Source organism: Ptychodera flava, chromosome 21, assembly GCF_041260155.1.
Source record: "Ptychodera flava strain L36383 chromosome 21, AS_Pfla_20210202, whole genome shotgun sequence".
Classification (NCBI taxonomy): domain Eukaryota; kingdom Metazoa; phylum Hemichordata; class Enteropneusta; family Ptychoderidae; genus Ptychodera; species Ptychodera flava.
Window position 1 is genome coordinate 8,652,906 of NC_091948.1, and position 21,952 is coordinate 8,674,857.

At 37.2% G+C, this 21,952-nt stretch overlaps 1 protein-coding gene across 1 annotated transcript; it reads right to left on the reverse strand.

Moving 5' to 3' along the window:
* Positions 1–1,075: 1,075 nt before the first annotated feature.
* LOC139121310 (calcium homeostasis modulator protein 5-like) lies at positions 1,076–12,438 on the reverse strand. The gene is made up of 4 exons (XM_070686085.1): positions 12,188–12,438; positions 5,365–5,554; positions 3,120–3,372; positions 1,076–1,746 (listed from the first exon to the last, which is right to left on the reverse strand). Exons 1-4 carry the CDS (start codon positions 12,384–12,386, stop codon positions 1,447–1,449), a joined length of 942 nt encoding a protein of 313 aa, XP_070542186.1. The 5' UTR covers positions 12,387–12,438; the 3' UTR covers positions 1,076–1,446.
* Between the last annotated feature and the right edge of the window lie 9,514 nt (positions 12,439–21,952).

Here is a 21,952-nt window from a genome sequence, read left to right on the forward strand (position 1 = left end):
CGTCAGCAATGATGGTAACTGGGATTACACGTTCATTACCACGCCATAATAACTAGATAAGAGGATGAGCGGCAGTATAGAAGCTGTGTGATATATGGTAAATGAAAAGGAAATGAAGATGATAAATTGACAGAATACAAGAAATACTTAGAGGTTATTACCCAATATCGCCTGTTCCTTGTGTCGTATCAGCATTCGTGTCATTTGTGCTGCGTCAGACACTCGACATGAGTGTCATTTGTGCTGCGTCAGACACGAGACGAATAACCGATTTATCATATACCCATGCCCATAATTTAAGGGAACTTTTACTAATAGAAAGAAAAACCTTAAATTTTGAGGCTTTACTTTATTACGCCTTGCGCATAAATATCAGAATGTTTATGTGAACAGGCTTCATTCATAAAGTATTCGACGAAGATGTCAACAATCACGCGCGACATCGCTGCAAGTCGTCCATATCTCAATGAAACCCAATAAGAAAGACACCGGGATACAAAAATCGTCATACAACAGGAATATTTTAAGGTGCAATATGCTATTACACTGTACCCGATCAAAAACTGCTCAGCTTTTAAATCTATCCTGATTTCGATCGTCGTACGGCACGGAGCTCGCGCGGAGAGGACGCAATTTTGTTAGTTTACCCTTCGAGTTGCCATATCAACAGTCGTCGCGCGCGACATCGCTGTCACGCCACGCGCTCACTACCTGTTCGGTGGAGACCGTGCACAGTGCCGGCGCCGTGCGAACGGCAGAATGTTTGCTAGAACTTGACCAAAATAATACCGTGGGAAAAAATTTCAAGACTCAACGTGATATTCCCGTATTTTGCAACCAGAAATATTACTAGTGTTCCTCGAAGCCCTTCAAGTTTTTACGTCGGCGACATCGCTTCGCAGGCGGGGAGCGGCAGCCATTTTGTTGTTTACGTTGTTTACCAACAAACTGCTGATGTAGTTCGGGAAAGCTCTAAAACTGATGACGTTCATCGTGCATATCTCGACGTTTACCGTGAAATATCACGGCTGATATTTTACGGCGAACGTCACTAGGATGTAGCAATATGGGCATGGGTATATGATAAATGTTATAATTAACTTGAAATTCACAAAATGTGTCAGCTTACGATAATCCAGAAAAACGGAGAATAACACAAATTCAAAACGTCTCTGGCATGAAAAATATCGGACATGATTTAATTCGCCGTCAGATTTATTTTATAATTAGAAAGAGGAATATATGTGGCATAGTTTTTTAATTTCCTATTATGTAATATTACGTGCAAAATCAGGTCTGAAATTTTCTCTCAACAATTTTAAACTTATGATGAACCCCCTGAACATTACGTGGTCTGACCTTGACCCCTCAAGCTATGAACAGATGCTTTGAAACCGCATTTTATTTTGTGTGGCCCTTCATGGAAAATGAATAGAAAAGAATGTTTCATTCAGTTTGTACGCAGTCGAGTTGCGAAGGCTTCTGTTTCTTTTTCTTTTTCTTCCCATGATGCTCTGTCAACTCAGTCCACATTTTTTTCTTATTGAGTTCACTCTCCATTCCCTTCAAAATAGCCCATCCTTGTAGACTTGTGTAACCACAATCTTCCTGGCTGTTTGATCCGACCAGTGAGATCTTCGCCCATTCTTTGTAAACGTCATCAGGACACTTTTGCCGGTCACATGCCAAATTTCCCTCACTGAAGAACATTTCCATGGTCTTCTTTACATCTGCCTCTGCTAACTCCTTAACAAGGAAACAAACAATTGACATGATTTCGACCCTTATGTAAATTCACTAAGAAAAGCGAAAGTCGGACAGTAGAATTTTCGCCATTTTGAAAAATTTACCACAGTCGATTGATATCTTCATTCCTTCATCCATGTAAACTTACAATCGCTCATACTTTTCTCTAGAAAAACTTGAGGTAGTATTTGCTCAAACGTTCCTCAAGGAACATTCTCTTTCAAAACCAAGAATAAAAATCGGGGTCACCATGCAACTTTAAACCCCAGAGAAAGAAACTACCCAAGAGATACCGATATTTGAAAGTCAAAATGGCTACCACCCCTGTGTGTGCACTCTATGCAGAAAAATAAAATGTTCGATTTTCGAAAAAATACGAGGTTGAAAAGTTTAGTTACACAAAGAGCTTTAAAATAAACCCCAAAAAGTGGTAGGTCAGAAAAGAATTGTAAAAGGCTTAAGAGTCAGAAAATATCTATCCCGAGATGCATTCTACCTCTAAGTAATGAAATTGATCCGCTATCGTCTGTTATGTATGTAATTTTTTGTCAGTATATCGTACGTAACTACGCTGACACAACAACGCAACGCAAACAGAAAGGTAATCATTATATAATATTTCAATAACATAATTTAAATAACTAAAAAATAAATAAATAAGCTAAAACTTCTGGCGTATTTCCTACTATACATTTACCATAGCAGTCTATCTGAGCGCGAGATTCGGATAGCAAAGTTGAGACTGCGGATGAGTGCAAAAATATGTCAAATCTTCTCAAAACCCACTCTTAGTTTAGAAATGCAATACGAATTGATCTAGACAACTAAAATTGACACAACATCTATAAGACATGATCTTATGCTGGCCAAACAGAGTCTTTATATGCACGGTAACAATACCGATCAGAATTTTACATAATCAAACCGTTTAAATAAACATTAAACGTCAATAATAAAAGAAATAGGTCCAAATTAAAGCATCATCACAAAATTCATCAAATGTAAAAGCTATAGTGAACTTACTTAACAGTATTTCAATAATAAAATTTCTAGGCACACCAAAGTCTTTATAAACTAGTATTATAGTAAAATGCCAAGAATTGTTGTTCAAGCAGTTTTTTGATGGGGTAAATCAGTCATACTTGTGGTCAATGAACAAATCTATACCGAGTGTCTGATGACCATATGAAAACGTAAATACTATACCAGACCATCCCTAGAGATGAGTAAAATTGCGAGCAATTGAACTGATGTCTCGAGAAAGAATTATAAAAAAACATTCTTAGCAATTTTCCTTCATATATTGAAAGCTTTGTGTGACGTGTGGTAACACTAAAGTGGTATATTGGATACTAATATCTTTTTTGGCTCACCTGGTATTTTTCATCAAGTTTTTTCCTCTCGACATCTTCATAAATTTTAGCATATCGCTGGTGCTCATAGGTGTAATTACCACACATTCGGTAAAAACACAATACCACGAGAATCAAAACGCTGGATCCAGCCAATAAACCCCATCCAATACTCTGAGACAACGCTTTGTCATCTTCATCTAGTTCCGGTTCATCTTCTTCCGAAGTAGTGTTGTTACCACACACAACGGTACTGACTCCACACGCGTAATACCTGAATTTACCAAAGCATACGTTAAGGTAGTATGCGCATCGATTGTAAAAGACTTAAACTTTTGCTCAAACTTCCTCACGGAATATTTCAACGATTCTCTTTCAAAATCAAGAATACAGGGAAAAGAAGTTCAAAAGGTTAAGGAAAAGCGATAAGGGTGTGAAGGTTGTAAGTATTGTAATTATTTGAAAGCCTTGTACCTAACTTGTCAGTGCTGATGATGGTAAAGTATAATGGTTGGAAGTAAATTTTAAGTCATTCAAGGCAGCTCTATTCCAGATCCAGAGCTAGGTGCCAGATGGGAGCCTAGGAGTAGACGCTTTCCCAAATAACTATGTCGTATCTATTGTCAGAACGATGCCATTCTCCCTTCATGGCCTGTTTACTTATTCCAGAAGGCTGGAACGTTCTCAAGGTCATGTTCAATACAAGTGAAGATATTTTTAAAACAGTAATTGTATATCAATGGAAAGTCTAGAATATTCTAGTGTTCTGTGGATATCGTCGTTTCACCATAAATACGGGACGGCTCAGATTTTCACCAGACTATTTTGGATTCTCACTTCATTATTGACTTTAATACTTTCACACTGGATTTGCTCTATGTACTCTGCATGGTTAAGACCATGATCAAGAAGAACTCAAGAAGGACTCACTTCATCACTTATCAGTGTCTCTTTGAACTCAACTCCCTGGAGACTATAATTAAGGAGTTTTATACCGTCTCAGCTAAGATAAGTAATCTTTATATAGTTTTGTAACACCCCCAGGACTTAGTTATTAGCTTTAATAATTTTTATTTTTAAGAAAGTCTCTAACTTCACCGCCTTTTTCTATCGTAACGCAGTGCAAAAGATTTGTTTCCAGTGTGCAAGTGTCTTCGGGCGCCACAGGTGATTCAGTCTGAGCGGTAAACATAAAAATACTCACACTGAAGGGACCCATATAACTCACCAGACAAGGTGTTTGTACAAGGAAGAACTTGACCTATATTCCCCGTCTCAACAAAAGATTGTTTACTGGCCGAGTTAAGATGTCTTTATTTTAGGAAGACGTCTTCGTATAACTCTGTACTAGATAATGGCGCAACCGTATCCAAGGGCATCCAAGGTGCTATGGTCAAAATGAACATCCCGTTATTTTGCCGCAGAGATTACAAATTCTTGTATTCTTATCAGTGCAGAGTTCATTTACCCTACGTATATAGGGATAGCAAGCAAAATATTCCTCTAAAAGTTATGAATATCATCAATAAACGTCATGTATTAAACTTTTTTTCGATATACAAGCCTTACCTGTGTCTAGTATGTGCCTATTACTGTTCCCTAGCTATCTCTGTATAGTATTTCAAAGAAAACATTCCCTATCTGTTAATTACTCTCCAGAATTCCCTTCATTAATTTGTTCTACTGATCACCAACGTAGGGGCTTGCGGAATATCATTCGTAGACGGCTATTGCAGACAAATTATTTTGAGGCTTAAAGGGACAAAGTCGGCCATTTTTTATGAATTTTGTTTGATACGAGATACTACTTATATTGTTTGACATGTTGAAAGATAATGAATGGCTGACCACGCATATATTTGACCCCGGTTTTAGACAAATTAACTGAAACCATGGTGAAAATGAATTAATGGTCATGACCATTAATTCATTTTCGCGATGTTTTCATGTATCGTGTCTAAAACTGGGGTCGAATATATGCGTGGTCACTCATTCATTCAGTATCTTTTAACATGTCAAACAACATAAGTAGTATCTCGTATCAAACAAAATTCATGAAAAATGGCCGACTTTGTCCCTTTAAGAAATTTGTTTGCGCGCCACACAAGGGTGCCACCTTCATGTATCAGCACGAGGTTTGACCGTAACAATGGCAAATGTTCTTGATATTTGTTGATGTATCACGAAAATGGAAATCAATTTACGCCATGCAGCTTAATGAAAAATCAGAGTAAGCCTCTGCTGACAGAGAAAAAAAGAAACTTACGTCGAATTCATGAATGCGATGACTATCCAGGCGAAAGCCCCGACGGATGCCTTCAGCGATACTTCAAGTAAACCAAGGCAGCCACCGCTATACATCATTCTTGGTTTGCAAAACTTGTTGCACCAATTTTCAAGTTCCACTTTGCAGCATCTCATAACTATTTTCCAAGTCTTGTTGTTTAACAGAATACCTGTAAAATAATCATTTGTCATGAATGATTAAGCCTGAGCTTGCATATTATTCAAGGTAGAATGCACCTCGTTGACAGATATTAGGACTCAAATTTTCACAATTCTTTTCTGATCGATCTACCGCTTGTGGGGGGCTCATTTTAAAGCTTCTGGTGTAAGAAATCTTTTCATCCTCTTAGTTTTTCGAAAATCGAAAATTTGATATTTCTCCATAGGATAAACACAGGGATGGCGGCCATTGTGAATTTCAATTATCGGTAAATCTTGGATAGCTTGTTTCTCTAGTGCCAAAATTTGCACAGTGACAGCAGATTTTTAGGGCCTAAAGCCCTCTGGGGCTTGGGCCTCTATTGGTTTTACTGGGGTTCAATTTTCTTCCTCTTCTCATCGTCTAAACCACGCGCCTCTTTACGGCAACAGCTTAGCGCTACTTGATTTTTGCGTAGGTCAGCGGAGCGGAAATTATGCTCTGGCTCGCGAGAATGCCTCTTCTGAAACTTCTTCTTCTGTAACATTTTTGCCAACATAGATCTCCAAAACCACTGCACGCAACCCTTTCAAACTTGCAGGGATTATTAGGCCCACTAAGTTTTAGTGCATGACATTCAGTGGGTCACGTGACCTGGCTGCCATCTTGCATTCAATTACTGTATTGTATCCTGCCTTATTTGCATAAAATTTTGACCTCAAACATGCATATATGCCTATGAATCAGTAACCACAGATGTTATACCCTTCATATTCGGTATGATGGGGGACCTTATTGCGCAACATCCTGTACCTTATTAATTATGTGCATATCTAATTCTTGGCTAGCCTATGGAGGTAGAGGTCTGATTTTCGGTACACAGGGATAACTATAGCAGGAAAGTTTTTCTGACAAAATTTCACGTTACTTCATTGACTGTTGACCTCAAATATGCACATATGCCTATAAATTAATAAGCACAAGTGCTAAACCCTTCATATTTGGTATGATCGGAACCTTATGGTGCAACATTCTGTACCTCATTAATTATGTGCATATCTAATTCTGGGCTATCACTAGAGCTAGAGGTCTGATTTGTTGTACACAAGGATAATTCAGGAGGAAAGTTCTTTAACAAAATGTCAAGTGACTTCGATAACCTTTGACCTTAAATATGCATATACGCCCATAAATTAGTAACCATAAGTGTTATACCCTTTATATGTTGTATGATGGGGGACCTTATGACACCACCTCCTGTACCTCAATAATTACGTACGTATATCTACTTCAAGGCTAACCAATAGAGCTAGAGGTCTGAATTTTGGTACACATTGATAAATTTGGCAACAAATGTTCTTGGTAAACTCTTCAAGAGATCCAGATGATCTTTGAACTCGATTTCACAAATATGCCTGTAAAGTAATCACCACAAGTGCTACACCCTTTAAATTTGATGATAAAAGCACCGAACACTGAGCATGTGAGAGGGCTATGAATTATTACTCTGGAACCTTTTGCCAGTGTTTGCAAGTGCTTGGGCCCCGTGAAGCTGCTTGCAGCTTCAATTATTCATGATTTTGAAAGAGAACTGTTGAAAGAGTCATGGAATATCGGATGGTTTCAATCGGGTTCGAACTGACAACGTACGGTACCCAATCACCTAGCGGAGAAGCCACAGACAAAACTGCTCGGCCAAATCCCCAATCTCAAAAAAAGATTTGTTCAATAACCGAATTATGTTGTTACAATTCTGACTGCGCCCTCTCCACACGCTGTCACACATGATACACACCGTACATCGCACACAAACTTTATCGAAGCGAAGTAATGAATACATCGCGAAGAAAGTTTCAGCAAAAGTTTATGTCTCTCACTTTGGAGGCTCATACTACCTTGAGTAATAACCCTGCATGCGGGTATACACTTCATTTGCGCTCCCGCACAATATGTAGCACGAGCTGTGTTAAGGCAACGAACTCACTATAAGAGGATGGTGAGTTCGAGACTCCAGCACGGTGTTGTGCCCTTGAGCAAGGCACTTTACTCCTCAGTGCTCCATTGCGGTAGTGGGTTATTGGTACCTCACCCTGTAATTGTGCTAACGCCCGTCGGATGATGGACTGACTAAATAAAATTGAAGAGTTTGCCGATTGTCCGCAACCAAATTTATAAAGTATGAAAAATAGATGCGAAAGCAATCAAGCCCAAGGGTTAATTTTGCCTCTTTATGGGATTCGGAAATAATCAGTGTTTCTGCCATCACAATTGTCTGGGGTAAAGTAAATCAGTTCCCCTGATAGTTTGTAGAATGTATGAATCTTTCCTCTAACATGTCTTAAACGTGGGAACCTGATAAGTTTTTGCAGTATATCTAGCGAATCTGTTTTTGAGGATTTGGAAATTAGTCTTTGTCGATAGCTACTAATCCTATACTAAAACTGTTTTGTCATGGCATCAGAGACACTGTAGTCCATGTCCCTTAATAATGTTGAGAGTGGGCATCTGAATTGAAGGACAGGCATGGCAAATGCGCAGCTCGTTGGAAGATATACATGACATTTATGCGCCTAATGAACAAATTCACAGATTGGTGTATTAGGGCCTGCTCCCAAGCTTTCTCGCAAGGATGTGTGTTGTTGGTCCATCCCTGCATGTTTCATCTTTAGAAAAATCTGTATTGTCATGTTGCGCACGGCTTTGTTAGGTGAGATGACTCGAAATAAAACCGTCTCTGATTGATATGAAATATGTGTTGGGTTGTATCTTAAACTTAAATAAAAAGTCGCAAAAAATAAATTGTACGAAAAGATATTCTCTGCGTGTCTTTATTGTTAAGAACACATACACAAGCATACATGTACTTTCACACGCCCATAGGCATCAACCCGGATCACGTGGAACAGCTCCAGCCTCTTTGTTCAATGTGTCAGTGTAAAGATTACAGTTCCAATGCACAATATTCATGAAGCAGCCCATCCACAACTTTTGCAGCATTCACTATCCAAACGTTTAATTAAGTTCAAAGTTGTAAAGCCAAATGGCAGATGTTAATAACCGCAATGAAAACAGCCCGTGAGACCCCTTTCAGTACATTGGCATTGGAACAGTGGAAATCACACTGCGTCACTTTTATACTTGGACACAAATGGAACGATATACACACTGACTGGCCTTTCAGTAAACGACTCAGATTTATAGGTCAGTATAGCCCATTTACATGACCCGAGAGTGACCTTACATCCAGGTATTTTTGTCAGTATAGTATCATACAACAATCAGCTGTTCTCCCTTGTTAACAAAGAAGATCGATTTTTTGTTCCAGAAACTGTTCAAAAATTGAATGGGATGGTTGACTATTGAAAACTTGAATTTAAAATGGCAAAGCCACAAACTAAAATGCTAGCCTGGGATGAAAAGATCACACAGGGGGTCATGAAAAAGCATTTAAACTAGTGCACAATGTATTAAATGTACAAAAATGATGGCAATACACAACTTGCTTTGCACTGAATGTACAAGTACTCCGTCTTCCAGTTTTCGCACAAGAAACAATAGTAAACAAACAACAGGTTCTTTGAAAACAAAACGATTGCTCAACACTGAGACTTTTTGACTTTCGGTCATAGTACTGTTACCTGAGTCATATAGAATCTGAAAAATAGGAAAAGGGGTAAAACTTGATAAAAATTTAAACATGAATGAAATTACATTTTTGAACTTCATATATTAAATCTGCATGCATAGTTTGCTGAAGATCTATTTTTTAATCACTGATTATAATATTAGAAAGAGCCTTCAAAACTGTAAAAATTGAAAATATCCCGATATGTAAAAAGACTCCCTTTTCTCATCATCTGTTTTGTGAATCTAGTACAGTTCCTTGTTCTGAAAAGTCCAGTTTTAGCTCATAAACACTGCCATATGGGTGCAGTCAGCATTGTTATTGTTTAAAATTAAATTCAAGTCAAGACTTGAATTCATTTTTCATCAATAACAATGATTATAGTCTTTACACATACAGATTATTTTGCCAAACAGAATGTTTGTTATTTTACCATGCTGCGGAAACTAGAACAAAAAATGCAGTTGATACACGGAGCAAAACCTAATGAAAAAACTGGCCAAAGGTATAGCTAATGTCCTTTTTATACAATTACTATTGTGTTTAGACTGGCCCCCAGTCGCTTGGCTCCTCTCGGCAGCCGAGTTACTGTGGGCCAAGGCGTTCACCCCACGATCTACGCAACAGCCTGCCATTAGCGCGACGATCAATTCATTATATGTTTTGATACTTATATGCCAACAGACTTAGCAAGTCTATGTTGTGTTCAGTTTTCCTGACTGTTGAGGAAAGTCTGTTTCAAAACATCTTTACATGTTATCGCTGTGTCTCTGTTTTACAAGATGAAGTTTTCCTGTAAGAGAAGATATTTTAAAACAGCACTGCACCCTCCTTCTCTGGAAGGAAAACATGGTTGAACAAAGTTTGTATGTGAGAAGTCTGTCTCTATGTATGTATATGTATGTATGTATGTATGTATGTATGTATGTATGTATGTATGTATGTATGTATGTATATATGTATATATATATATATATATATATATATATATATATATATATATATATAACAGCTTATATTTACTTGTATATATTTATGTCTGTCCACAGGAAAATCTTAAGAACAGCTGCATGGGTAAAGCTGATATTGGGTGAAGTGGTGCCATATGTGATGTATGTGCCGTTGTTAAAATGAACATGTCAGCATCGTAAAGATTTAAATGAGGTGCAAAAAAATGTGAAAATGGTCAAAAATCAAGAACTCGGGAACCGCTCGTGTGATCATTGTCATACTTGGTTAATAAGTACTTTAGGCCATCCAGGTTTAGTCGTATTGATATGATGCCAATATTGGTTGTATTATCTTTTTAATGATTTTTTTCTCTATTTCTTCACTTTTGTCAAAAATATCTAAAACCAATGGTCCTATTGCTTTTTAAGGATGACCAAAATAGGATCCATTGAAATCATGGTTAATTTGGGGCAATTTTTGAATGCAATTTCATGTGTGTACTAGTACAGTTGTACTTAGTATTTCACTGAAATGGGAGCACAGTGTCATTGACACTATTTTTAGGGGAATTTCAAAATTATAGCAAGAGGAGTACTGTACTTAAATGCCTTTTGTGTTTGTTCAGAGGGTATTTGAAAAAAACATCAGAGAACTTTGTTTGGATTCCTTCTATATGTACCATAATAAGACTGCGATGGCGTTTTGCTACGTCATCATGTGAAGACTCTCTTTATTGTCTCTACATTGTTTCGTTCAAGTTTTTCGGCTCTGGTAACTCAGTGTTACCATGACAAGCTTTGTTCACTGAGCTTGGTTCGACGACTGCCTCACATGACGCTGTATGACTGTCGCCCCCGCACAGTTGCTACGATGCGGTACAACAAACAGTTGGACAGAATTCAGAAATTGATTCTACATGTGCATTGAACTGTGGAACGGCAACAGGGCCCCGGGTGGCGGGGCGGTAATAAGTGACATGTAATTGCACACGAATTATTGTACAACACGTTTGGTACATGTAAACGTGTTTTCTTAAAACTTGAGATATGTCAGAAATCGTTCAATAAAGCATAAATCATGGCCCTCTCTTCTAGTGTTATTTCATTGTTGTTATACTGTTTATTCGAAACACGTGATATCTTCATTAAGCCCTCCTTCACGATGGAAAGTTTGTTGGCAAGGAGCTCAGTTAGACGCACTATTTCAGTCGATTTTCAAGTACCTTATCTGCCTGTGTAGTGATTTAATGTATGTTCAACCCAGTATTGAAAGGTGGTGTTGCTTTCAATGTTACAGAAGAATATCGCATTAAAATATTCTGAAGTCACTCTCTTGTCTATTTTTTGTTCCTTCTTTCCGAGGCAGAAGGGTAGACATGATCGTTTTCAACTGTGATCACCTCAGCTTGCGCCCGCTTTATAGTGTAGGGCACAAATCTGCAACTTCATAGGACGCCATTGGTATACCCGATAGCAAAGTATCGGATTATGCGTTTTCTGTTTATGGGTTTCCAACCGAACCGTCGACACAGACAATAAAGTCAAATTAGAAGTAGTGGTGTCCCTTGGTGTTCGAGTGGAAAACGCAAATTATGCCGGAAGTACTCTTAAAATGTTGTAGCTGTTGTTTACAACAATGTAAGTGCAACATAAACAAAACATAGCATTGACTGTCATTTAAACAGTCATTTAATCATTAGCAGTAATGACAAATACATGTATTTTTGACTTTGAGATAAAAACTGATCTCTTGTACTTGTTATCTTATAACTATAGAGATAATAGACGGTTTTGGATTACATTTGAAGTCTGATATACTGTGTCCTTATATTCTAATCCCATGCAGGGATTGGAACTCGCTGGAAACAACAAACAACAAATTTGTCGGCAAAATGGCGTAGTTAACTTGCACAATAGTTGTCGATCTTCAAAGTAACATGAATTCCCCGTTTGCAATAAGTATGAGCCAAATGTTGCGTTTATTCATGAAAAGATAAAATTGCAAAGAGCAGTAGTCTAGGAATGTTATTTTTACCTCTTTCATTTTTCCCATAAAAAATTGAAACAAATGAAATTAGTTTATACCTACCGATGACAAACAGTGTAACAGAAGGCCCTACAAACAAAATCCACGAATAAAGCTTACGACGGCTGAGCTTGCAAGGACACTTGAAGACGTACTTCTCGAAATATGTTTCGGCGACGAAGATAAACAGGGTAATTATAAGGTTTCTGATGGTCGTGATGTTATCTTTGAATGTACTTGAAAGTTCCTTGATAATACCCATTTCTGTCGATTTATGCAGCGTGCCCGGAGCTTTGCGAAAGAACGTACTCAAGGTTTGCACTCAGTGAAATGGAAAGATTGTTTGTAAAATGTTTCCCAAAATAGTCATGGCTACTGTATGTCAGGTCAGCAATTTGTTTATTTGTTTGTTTAGAGCGCCGCCCGGTGGTGGTTTTGAAAGTCGTGCCGTCAGAGGACTGTGGTTTCATGACGGGACAATAACTTTAATTCACTAATAATTTTTCACTTCTTTTACTCCAGAAAAGTAGTAAACTTTCTTCTTCTCCATGTTGAATGCGTCCTTGCAAACACCTGCCCGTAATTTATAAAATATGCTGTTTTTATGTTGAAAAATAAATTTTAGTCAAGACTAGAATTCAGTCATCAACAATAACATTGCTTGTTATAGACGCATTGACATTGTGTTGACTTGTTAAAAGAAATGGCGTTTTTAAATGATTTTAGGGGTAGAAAAAGAAACGGTTAATTTTGCAAGGTCCACTGTTGACGTTTCAAGAAAGTGAAATCAGTACAGTTGCATTTTCTTGCATTTCTACAGAATGAGCTGAAATCCCACAACCCAGTTTCCGGTAGTCCGCTGACAGAAAACACACTTAAGCTATCTATTAGTGTTTGTGGTTTGGATATTACATGTCACGTGATTGGTTGATGTTTGAAAAATCAAACATCGATGAAGTGAAATTGCGACCATCACCATCGAAACCATCATGCGACTTGTGACGCGAAAGTCCAGAAGGATGATGATTAAAGTAATACCTAAATAGGTAGGATCTAGAAAAATACAGGTAAGTTAAACAAAAGTAAAACCTGCAGTGGCTTTTCATCAATTGTCATTCTCTATATTTGTTGCTTATTATTGTGTTGTTTTTATTTTTGTATGGGAGAAAGCGGTTTCGATTGATTTTAGCTTATGTACTGTTTTATCGATCATTATATCTTCTTTTTATGTGGTTTTAAATTTTAATCTCTTGAAAGGTCCTTCAGTAGTAACGAATTTTTAGTCTTCACATTTTTACTTTCAGAACTTTGTATTCGATTGCGCATAGTATATTTTTATCAAATTGTGCTAATATGATGAAGACAAACCGCATATTGTTGAAACGTTGTGCACAAGAAAGACCAATGACAGGTTATGGCAACCTTCTCCAAAAAAAATCTAGGGATCGCGCTTTCGTTTGCTCCCATACTCCTATAAGATCTTCAGTAAAGGCAGATTTGTTTTTCTACTTTTCAACACATACGTCCGGAGACGCAAACACAAATGTCCGGAGAGATCGATACATAATTATCGTGAAGCCAATTTTGACCATCTTCGGGATCTCATCAGCATGTGTCCATGGACTTTACTCATAGGAACAAACAACATCGACGAAACAACAGATCTATTCTACGACATGCTGACTGCGTGCATCGACGACTGCGTTCCAAAAATTAAAATTCGCCCAAGAAAATATCCGCACTGGTTTACATCTGATATTATATGTCTGTTAAGAGAAAAAAATGCAGCACACAAACGATACAAAGCATCAAAAACAGAAGACGCGTACACAGCATTCAAAGAACTACGAAAGGAATTTCAACAAGCCAAGAAGCTCGCATACAATGATTACCTCGATGACGTACAAGATCAAATAGTAACAAATAGTAAACGCTTTTGGTCTTTCATAAATAATAGACGCAATTCTCGTTCTTTCCCAACGTCTCTTACACATGACGGGATCAGTGCTGTTACACCACCCGATATGGCTGAACTTTTAATAGGTATTTTAAGTCTGTTTTTAGTACTGATAATTGTGATGTTGTCCCTGAATGCGAACCTTTTGTTAACGATTGTTTAAACAATGTCATTATTACTGTTGATGAAGTGACTAACATTTTGAACAACTTAAACCCTAATAAGGCTCTAGGTCCTGATGGGATATCCGCCAGAGTCATTCGTACTTGATCACAAGCGCTTGCTCTACCGCTTACGTTGATTTTTAACAAGTCACTTCAGACTGGTGTTTTACTGTCTCTGTTCAAAAGAGGTAATATTGTTCCGGTCTATAAATCTGGCCTTCCTAATGAGGCCTGTAATAACCGGCCAATCTCAGTCCTCTCAACTTTTAGTGAACGTAACTTTGTGAAAAGCTGTCTTCTCCCACATTTATTATCATGTACAGAATGTACTGGCCGACAATCAACACAGATTTAGTAGGCAATGCTCAACTGTTTCTATTGTTGTTTCATACACAGACTATTCATCCAAAGTTATCAATGATCGTGGCCAAGTTGATTCTACTTACCTTGATTTCAGCAAAGCCTTTGACTCAGTCAATCATAGACTTTACTGCATAAACTCTCCCACTTTGGCATTCATAGTAACATTTTGAATTGGTTCTACCATATCTTAGTAATAGAGTGCAGCGTGTGGTACTTAATGGGCACTTCTCCTCATGGAGTAAAGTAACTTCTGGTGTACCTCAAGGGTCTCAGTTAGGTCCGCTTCTATTTGTTCTCTATGTTAATGATATTAGTTCTTCAGTTTCAAGTTTCATGTCATTGTATGCAGACGACTCAAAATTGTATAGGCAAATTTCTAACAACTCGGACTGCAGTTCTCTCCAACAAGACCTTAACCACATTGAGAGATGGTGCACGACATGGAAACTAAAACTGAATTTTAAAAAATGTATGGTTATTTCCTTTACGAACAAGAAAACTCACATTATGTATGATTATAGTATTAATGGTGACAATTTATGCAGAGTAACATCAGTTAAAGACCTTGGTGTTCTTCTCACCCAAAATCTAAACTACTCTGCGCACATTAATACAATTACTGTTAAAGCTTTCAAGCTGCTAGGTTTTATAAAACGTAACTCACGTAATTTTAGCAATGTCAACACTCTCAAAACCCTGTATATAACACTTGTCCGGAGCCAGCTTGAGTATGCCAGTCAAGTATGGTCTCCACACCAGCTGTATCTCATTCACCGTCTCGAAAGAGTTCAGTGTAAATTTCTCAAATACTTGTGCGGTAAAACTGGCATAACCTACTCATCTGGCTACTACAACCAACTCTGTACCTTCTTCAAAATCCCATCTCTACAAGAGCGTAGGAGTTTTATGGATGCCACCTTCTTTTACAAATGTATGTTCTCTTTTTATAACAGCTCCGAAATTCTAGCGCGTATCTGTCTGCATGTGCCTTCTCGCACTCTGCGCTCAAAACAACATTTTAAACCTAATGTTTTCAAGAGTCATTGCTCATTCTTCGGCATTTTTACAAAGAACTATGAAAAATTTGAATAGTATTTTAAACAATGAGACTTTTGATATTTTTAATTGTAACTATGGGCAATTTCGCAGATTTTTATTTAATAATGTTTATTCTTTTTAGATCTGTATTTTTTACCAATGATTGTTTTTTTAACTGTGTTGTTACTGTCTTTGTTTCATTGTTGTGCTCTTTGTTAGTTTCTTTTTCTTTTGCTGGAACTGTAATTGGGCGAAAGCCCGTTGTTCCCAGCCAGTAAATAAATAAATAAATAAGCTTAAATACGAATCGAAGGCATTCTCATTTATCTACATTTAATATGAAAAATGAATAATTTGGAGATAGCTGAAAATAGACATCCCATAATCCAAAATCGACAGAAATTTATTGTAATATTGCAGATATTTTATATCTTTCTCTCACAGTTTTGACTGTGTTTGTCATTTTGTCTTGTGCACGCATTCTGTTTGCTGATTGTCTATTGTGTGTGTTCTTTGTTGATCTTGTAAACATTATATTTAGACAAGAGGGTTTACTAAGGGATGGCCATGAACATAGATTGCACTATTGCAAGCAACATAGAGGTTATGTAACTTAAACCCTTGTCTTTCAAACAAAGTTTAAGTGCAAATTCTCGCCGGTTTCGTATAGTTAGGGTATGGCGATATGAGGTCAAATTGCACAATATTATTCTATCAAACAAAAGTATAATAAAAGGTAACCTCGGAGCCAAATGTCACTTTGAAAACAGAAATGAAAATGTCAGGAAGTTTGCACCTTCCAGTCAACTTAACTGTAAATTATTTTCAGTGATGATTGACAACAAAATTCAGAACGTCCATATGGTACACAGATGAAGTCAAATACTGTTTTAAACCTTCCGGAAATTGTATCAAAATTATTATTCTGGATCATTCGTCTACCATTTATGTACATATTAAATTTTGCTTCTTTTAAAAACTAAAAAAAGTTACGACCATGTTGGTTAAGGCCTCAATATATGATTTCCTCTTTTCATTGTCCTCGAAAAACGCAATATTGTAATTAACTTACCAACATGTTCATTTAAATCATTACAAAAGAGAACAGAATCGACATCATGATCATAAAAATACATTTGATTCACCAGGTAACAGAAAAGGACATCATAATCTCTTCCTTAGACTAAATGTTCAGGTGGTAGTAAACCAGAAACCTTGCTTGCAAAACAGACTCCGAGAGTACCACCGAAGGATTTGAAAATGCTCAAAATCTTTCAACTCTCTCAATTGTAAACCAATTTAGCTGACTTTTGGTAGGATTATTGAAGTCATACATGAGAATAGAGATAAGCATGCGTTTCTAAAAATTCCGGACCGTTTATGCGATATCGCCGTAAAACCCTTCAAAATTTCACAAAATAACACAGTAGATATTTTCCTGTTCAAAAATCGATAACCTAATCCATGCTAGGGGCTCTAAACAGGTATCTCATGTGTTACATTCTGAAATTTTGGAAAATTTGGTGCAAATTTGTAGGAGCTGAAACTTTTAAAAGTAGAGCTGTGAAAATTTGTATATGTGTGACGTCACTGACCAATCGCGCGACAAACCTGTGTCTTTTGGAATCGTATGGTTCTGTAAATCGTAATTATATGCAAAGAAAACCATGAAAACATTGTATTTTGATTGATTTTGGGAATTACCCTTAGCAACCGTTGCTTAGCAATTTGAATCCTTCGGTAAAAAACTAAGTCCCCCAATTATGTATGCATATTTCATGTACACCATTTTTTGTTCATTCTCTAAAATTCATATTTTTATTGGTTTCAGATATTAAGAACTATGCTAGATTGATACAAATCAACATAATTTGAGCACTTAAATTTCACTACTAGTATCATGTGAATGGACTTGTGTGCAGTAGGGCCATTACAATAAGATCATGTTACCCCGTGGGTTCTGGTGATCACTCCAAAGTTCAAAATGATCTCTCGGAGTAATTTTTCAATGTAAACTCATGAAAATACATCGAGAGATTCGCTTTCCTTGCTTTTGTTTTGCATCACGTCTACAATAAAAGGGAAACTTTTCAACTCTACTAAGTAGCAGTCATCATCAAAACGAAGCTATAATCCAATTACCCTTCCAATGAGGTTACATGTCTAATGTGACACAGTACATTGAGATTGTAATTTATTTAAGGCATCTGAGAACGGTCGTTTTTATGCAGCAAGTACATCGGGGGAATATCATGCTTTGTTAAATCTTATTTTCCTTTTTTTTAGATTAAGTTTTCTTTGTCAAGCAGCATTTTACCTGTTAAATAACTGTATTACAGCGAGTAAAATGAAACCAAGGTCAAGATTATTAAGGCATTATTTCCAGATATATGGCTTTCTAAAATATGCCATTTGTTCTATGAACTCCGAATGGCAGAAACGACTGACACTTATAATGTTTTCATTTTGTCTTGTCAAAATTACGACATACTTAGCGGTATTTGCATTTGCGGATACGTCGTTATTATTGTTGGGTAAACGTATTTCCAAAAATGATAATTTTATTCCTTTTATGTATTTTGTTCATAGAAATGTTATTATCTGAGTTAGTGTTGAAAATCTTTTGCGACGCTTGAACTATAGACACTATAAGACTGGATCTGTTGGTGGGTTTGGGGGTGTACAAAAGATACGGGATCAGTTCATGTCACCCGAAATTCAAATATGAAGAAAAGGGACACATCTCCACTGTATTGAAGCATCTTTCTTATCATAAATCTGTCTTTAAAGTATAGATCTTCACTAATGTCATAGGTCTATAGATTCTACTTACATGAGAGATAATAACAAAGAGTGTCACGAGAGAGTGGAACAAACTCTTATTTGTTAAAATCAAAAGCAGCTTCATAGCCAAAGAGCTTAAAAATCATCAAAAAAGTGATATTGCTAAACTGTGACTTTAACAGTGGACAAAATTGTGTTATGAGTGAAGGTGATCCGTATTATCCCCCAGCTGCATTACATTTCACAGATTAAACATGGGATAATCTGAATGTTTACGACATGCTAGCGACATGGCATTCATGGAACTCTATATATCTGCTACAATTACAAAATGCTGTCAGTGACAAAACGAAAATATTTTTTTGTGAAAGGTAACCCCTTATGAGTCATGCGACTGACTTAGCGGCCACCCAGTGTAATCCTACTTGGCTTTACTAGTGTAGCAAGTGGAAATATAGATATCCCAAGTAGGAGCTGTGGTTTCTTCGGGTCAGTGATTTTGTTCTCTGCCTGAATTTGGTAGGCCTAATTCGACGTTGCTCTGTGGTCCACAGTTCGAATTTAAGAGTTATCTTTCTTTACTGTGAGTCACTGATAAATAACCCACTATTACACAATTCTCTTCAGCTTCAGATCATCTAGGCAAGCGATGCCTTTAATATTGTGAGTTACGCATAACAAAGACACCGTCACTTTGTCGACACCTTGAAGATCATATGGCAATTCACGAGTGGTATAGCGAGAACCCTAAGTATCGGCCTAATAGTATAGAATGCTTACTCGTGTGATTTTTGAAATCCATTCGGTGTAGCTGTTTTACAGAGACAGTAATACAGGTCAAAACTTTATAATCTGGGAATGTGGCAGTCATAAATATGTGTTTCGACGACGAAATAACGACGAAATACTTTTGAGAGTTTCAAATGCGCTAGGAATGCAAGTGATGCATGTGTCACATTTTGTCAATATGATTTTATTATCAAAGATTTGAGTCAATTTATTTCTCACGATTAGGACCAGTCATTAAACGATGTTTTGCGCTCTCTTTCCAGTCACTGACGATGATTCGAGAAACGGAATAAGTTAGAGCTTATAGGATGCGGAATCTATCCCTAGTTAAATGCGAGATGAGTGATATGCCGTTGAAAACTGAATTCAAGCCATGTCGTTTATCAGATAGCTCACATGGCACTAGTAAGTACGAAATGCATCAGCCAAACTATAGTATACAAATTTATGTTATTGCTCAGTTTAATCCAGAAGGTATGGTCAACTAACATGTTTACACTCATCACATTTTAAAAAGCCGCAGCTCCAAGTTAGACGTTTTCTCGGTCAACAGAAATGGAGATTTGAGATCATGTGACGTAGGTGACAGCGCGACATTCTCATTTTTTTCAACTGATGCGCAATAGACCATGTTCCGAACCGCGCGAGACATTCCGATATATCGCGAGAATATGTGGTTTGCAGTGGACGTGTTCTCGCAACAGAGGACAAACTACGTAAAACAGGACAAGTCGCTAATTACGTTAAACACTGCATAAAATATATGAAGTTGCAATCTTTGCTCAATTCTGCACTTTTTCTAGTTCCATATAAAGTTTGACTTGTATTACTAAGCTGGAAACCTGTTTCTACGGACATGTATTAAAGTCTCGCGAGATCTCGCAATCAGCGGAACATCGTCTATTGCCGTCAATGTTATTAATCCACGAGCGCTTTAAAGACTTTGAAGTATACAACTTTTGCATTTTGTCTAATCATTTCCCTGCCTCTCCAGTTAGCCAAAGTTTAGTTAGAGTGGCAATTTTGAATCAATATCCATAACATAGAATTATGCAAAATGTCGGATTAGGCCTACTTGTTACACACGTGCGGAGGAATCCCAGGCTTGTTCCATCTTATTATGTAAAGGAGTAGATTTCTATAGAATTTGGCTCACTGTAACCCCCTTTGGGTTAAAAAATCTGTGATATCGGAGAGTGCATAGTCGCTCTGGCAGTGGTCCTTCATTTTGCATAGTCTGGTATGAATTTTCTATTGGGTACCTGCTCACTAGCTCGGTCACATCTAAATAAATATAATAACTATATGATATGCAAAAGCAAGTAAGGTATAACTTATTTCAAACGCCCTCTATTTTGCAGACTCTAATGCCGTTTATAAATATAATTGTGCAGTACAACTAGAAAATGAATGACATCTTGTTGGCTTTTCGTGGCGCATTACCACAAATATTCGATACATTATCAACACTATAAACAACATTGACAACGCCTTCATTCTCGACAAATTCGTGATAAAAATACATGGCGGATGTTTTGAAACGTACTCCTTAAATTCTAAGGGATACAGTCGTCGGAACTACGCTCAATCATAAGACCAATGTAAACACTGTATCTAAGGTACAATTGTGATTGATGAAAGTTAAAACATGTCTATCATAATCTACATGTTGCAGCTATGATGATGAGGTGCGTCTAGATATCGTGCATGAAATACATTGTTTGTAAACAAGAAACTCACACAGACTCAGTCCCGACGACCGTTTCTCTTTAATAACGTTAACAAGCCCGCAAACTTTAAGAATACATGCTCACCCAATGGGATGGATAGCACTTAATAATAATGGTGGGGAGGAGGAATGCATAATAGACGTACGTGTAATGACTGTTTTCCTTAAACTTATACAGGCCTAAAATGAAATCAAGTGACGGGATAGGCATGTTGCTAGTGCAATACAATTATACACAGTATCTGAGTGACACAACTGCTCGCAATATAATTCGTAAATGTCAGTCACTTTTAATTTATACGAGCTAAAACTCTAGAGGGCGGGCATAGTATAATTTCATCGACGCAGCCCTATCGTTTAACATCGTTTGTCAAAAATGAGCTTGAATTAAAGCAATATACCTGGTATTGTGATATCGTGATAAGGAATGCGTAAATGTATAAACTAGAATTGATCCGATGATCGTATCGAGTATCGGCAACAACCTTGCAATATTTGAAGAAGATTGTGATGGCCTCGACAACGACGTCATTTCACGATACGACAGCGCCAGTACCCCTGAAGCTCAGAAGAGACACATGAAAATGCGAATTAGCGCACGCCCCAATCCATTCGAGTCGCGCGAAGGGGTTAAATTACTATTATAACTTGTTTTTATCTATAAACATAACAGCATATTGTCCTAATGATGGAATTCACAAAATTAAATGCCTGCGACAAACGCAATGACGTCAATAGCTCTACATGTCATCACAGCTTGAGTTATAGTCGGGCAAGCCGTTGTATTCTTTGTGGACGGAGATATGTACAGCTGGACTGCAGTTTTTGCGACCACGTGGAAATGCAAAATGTAGGAACCGCGAGACTAATCGTTATCACATCTTTATATGACTTTATTTTAAATACTTACAAGTAATAAAAACTAATAAATTGCACATATTTTATTTATTTACAAATATTTTAAATGTTGAAAGAAAACCTATCATTGCAATGTATGAACAATT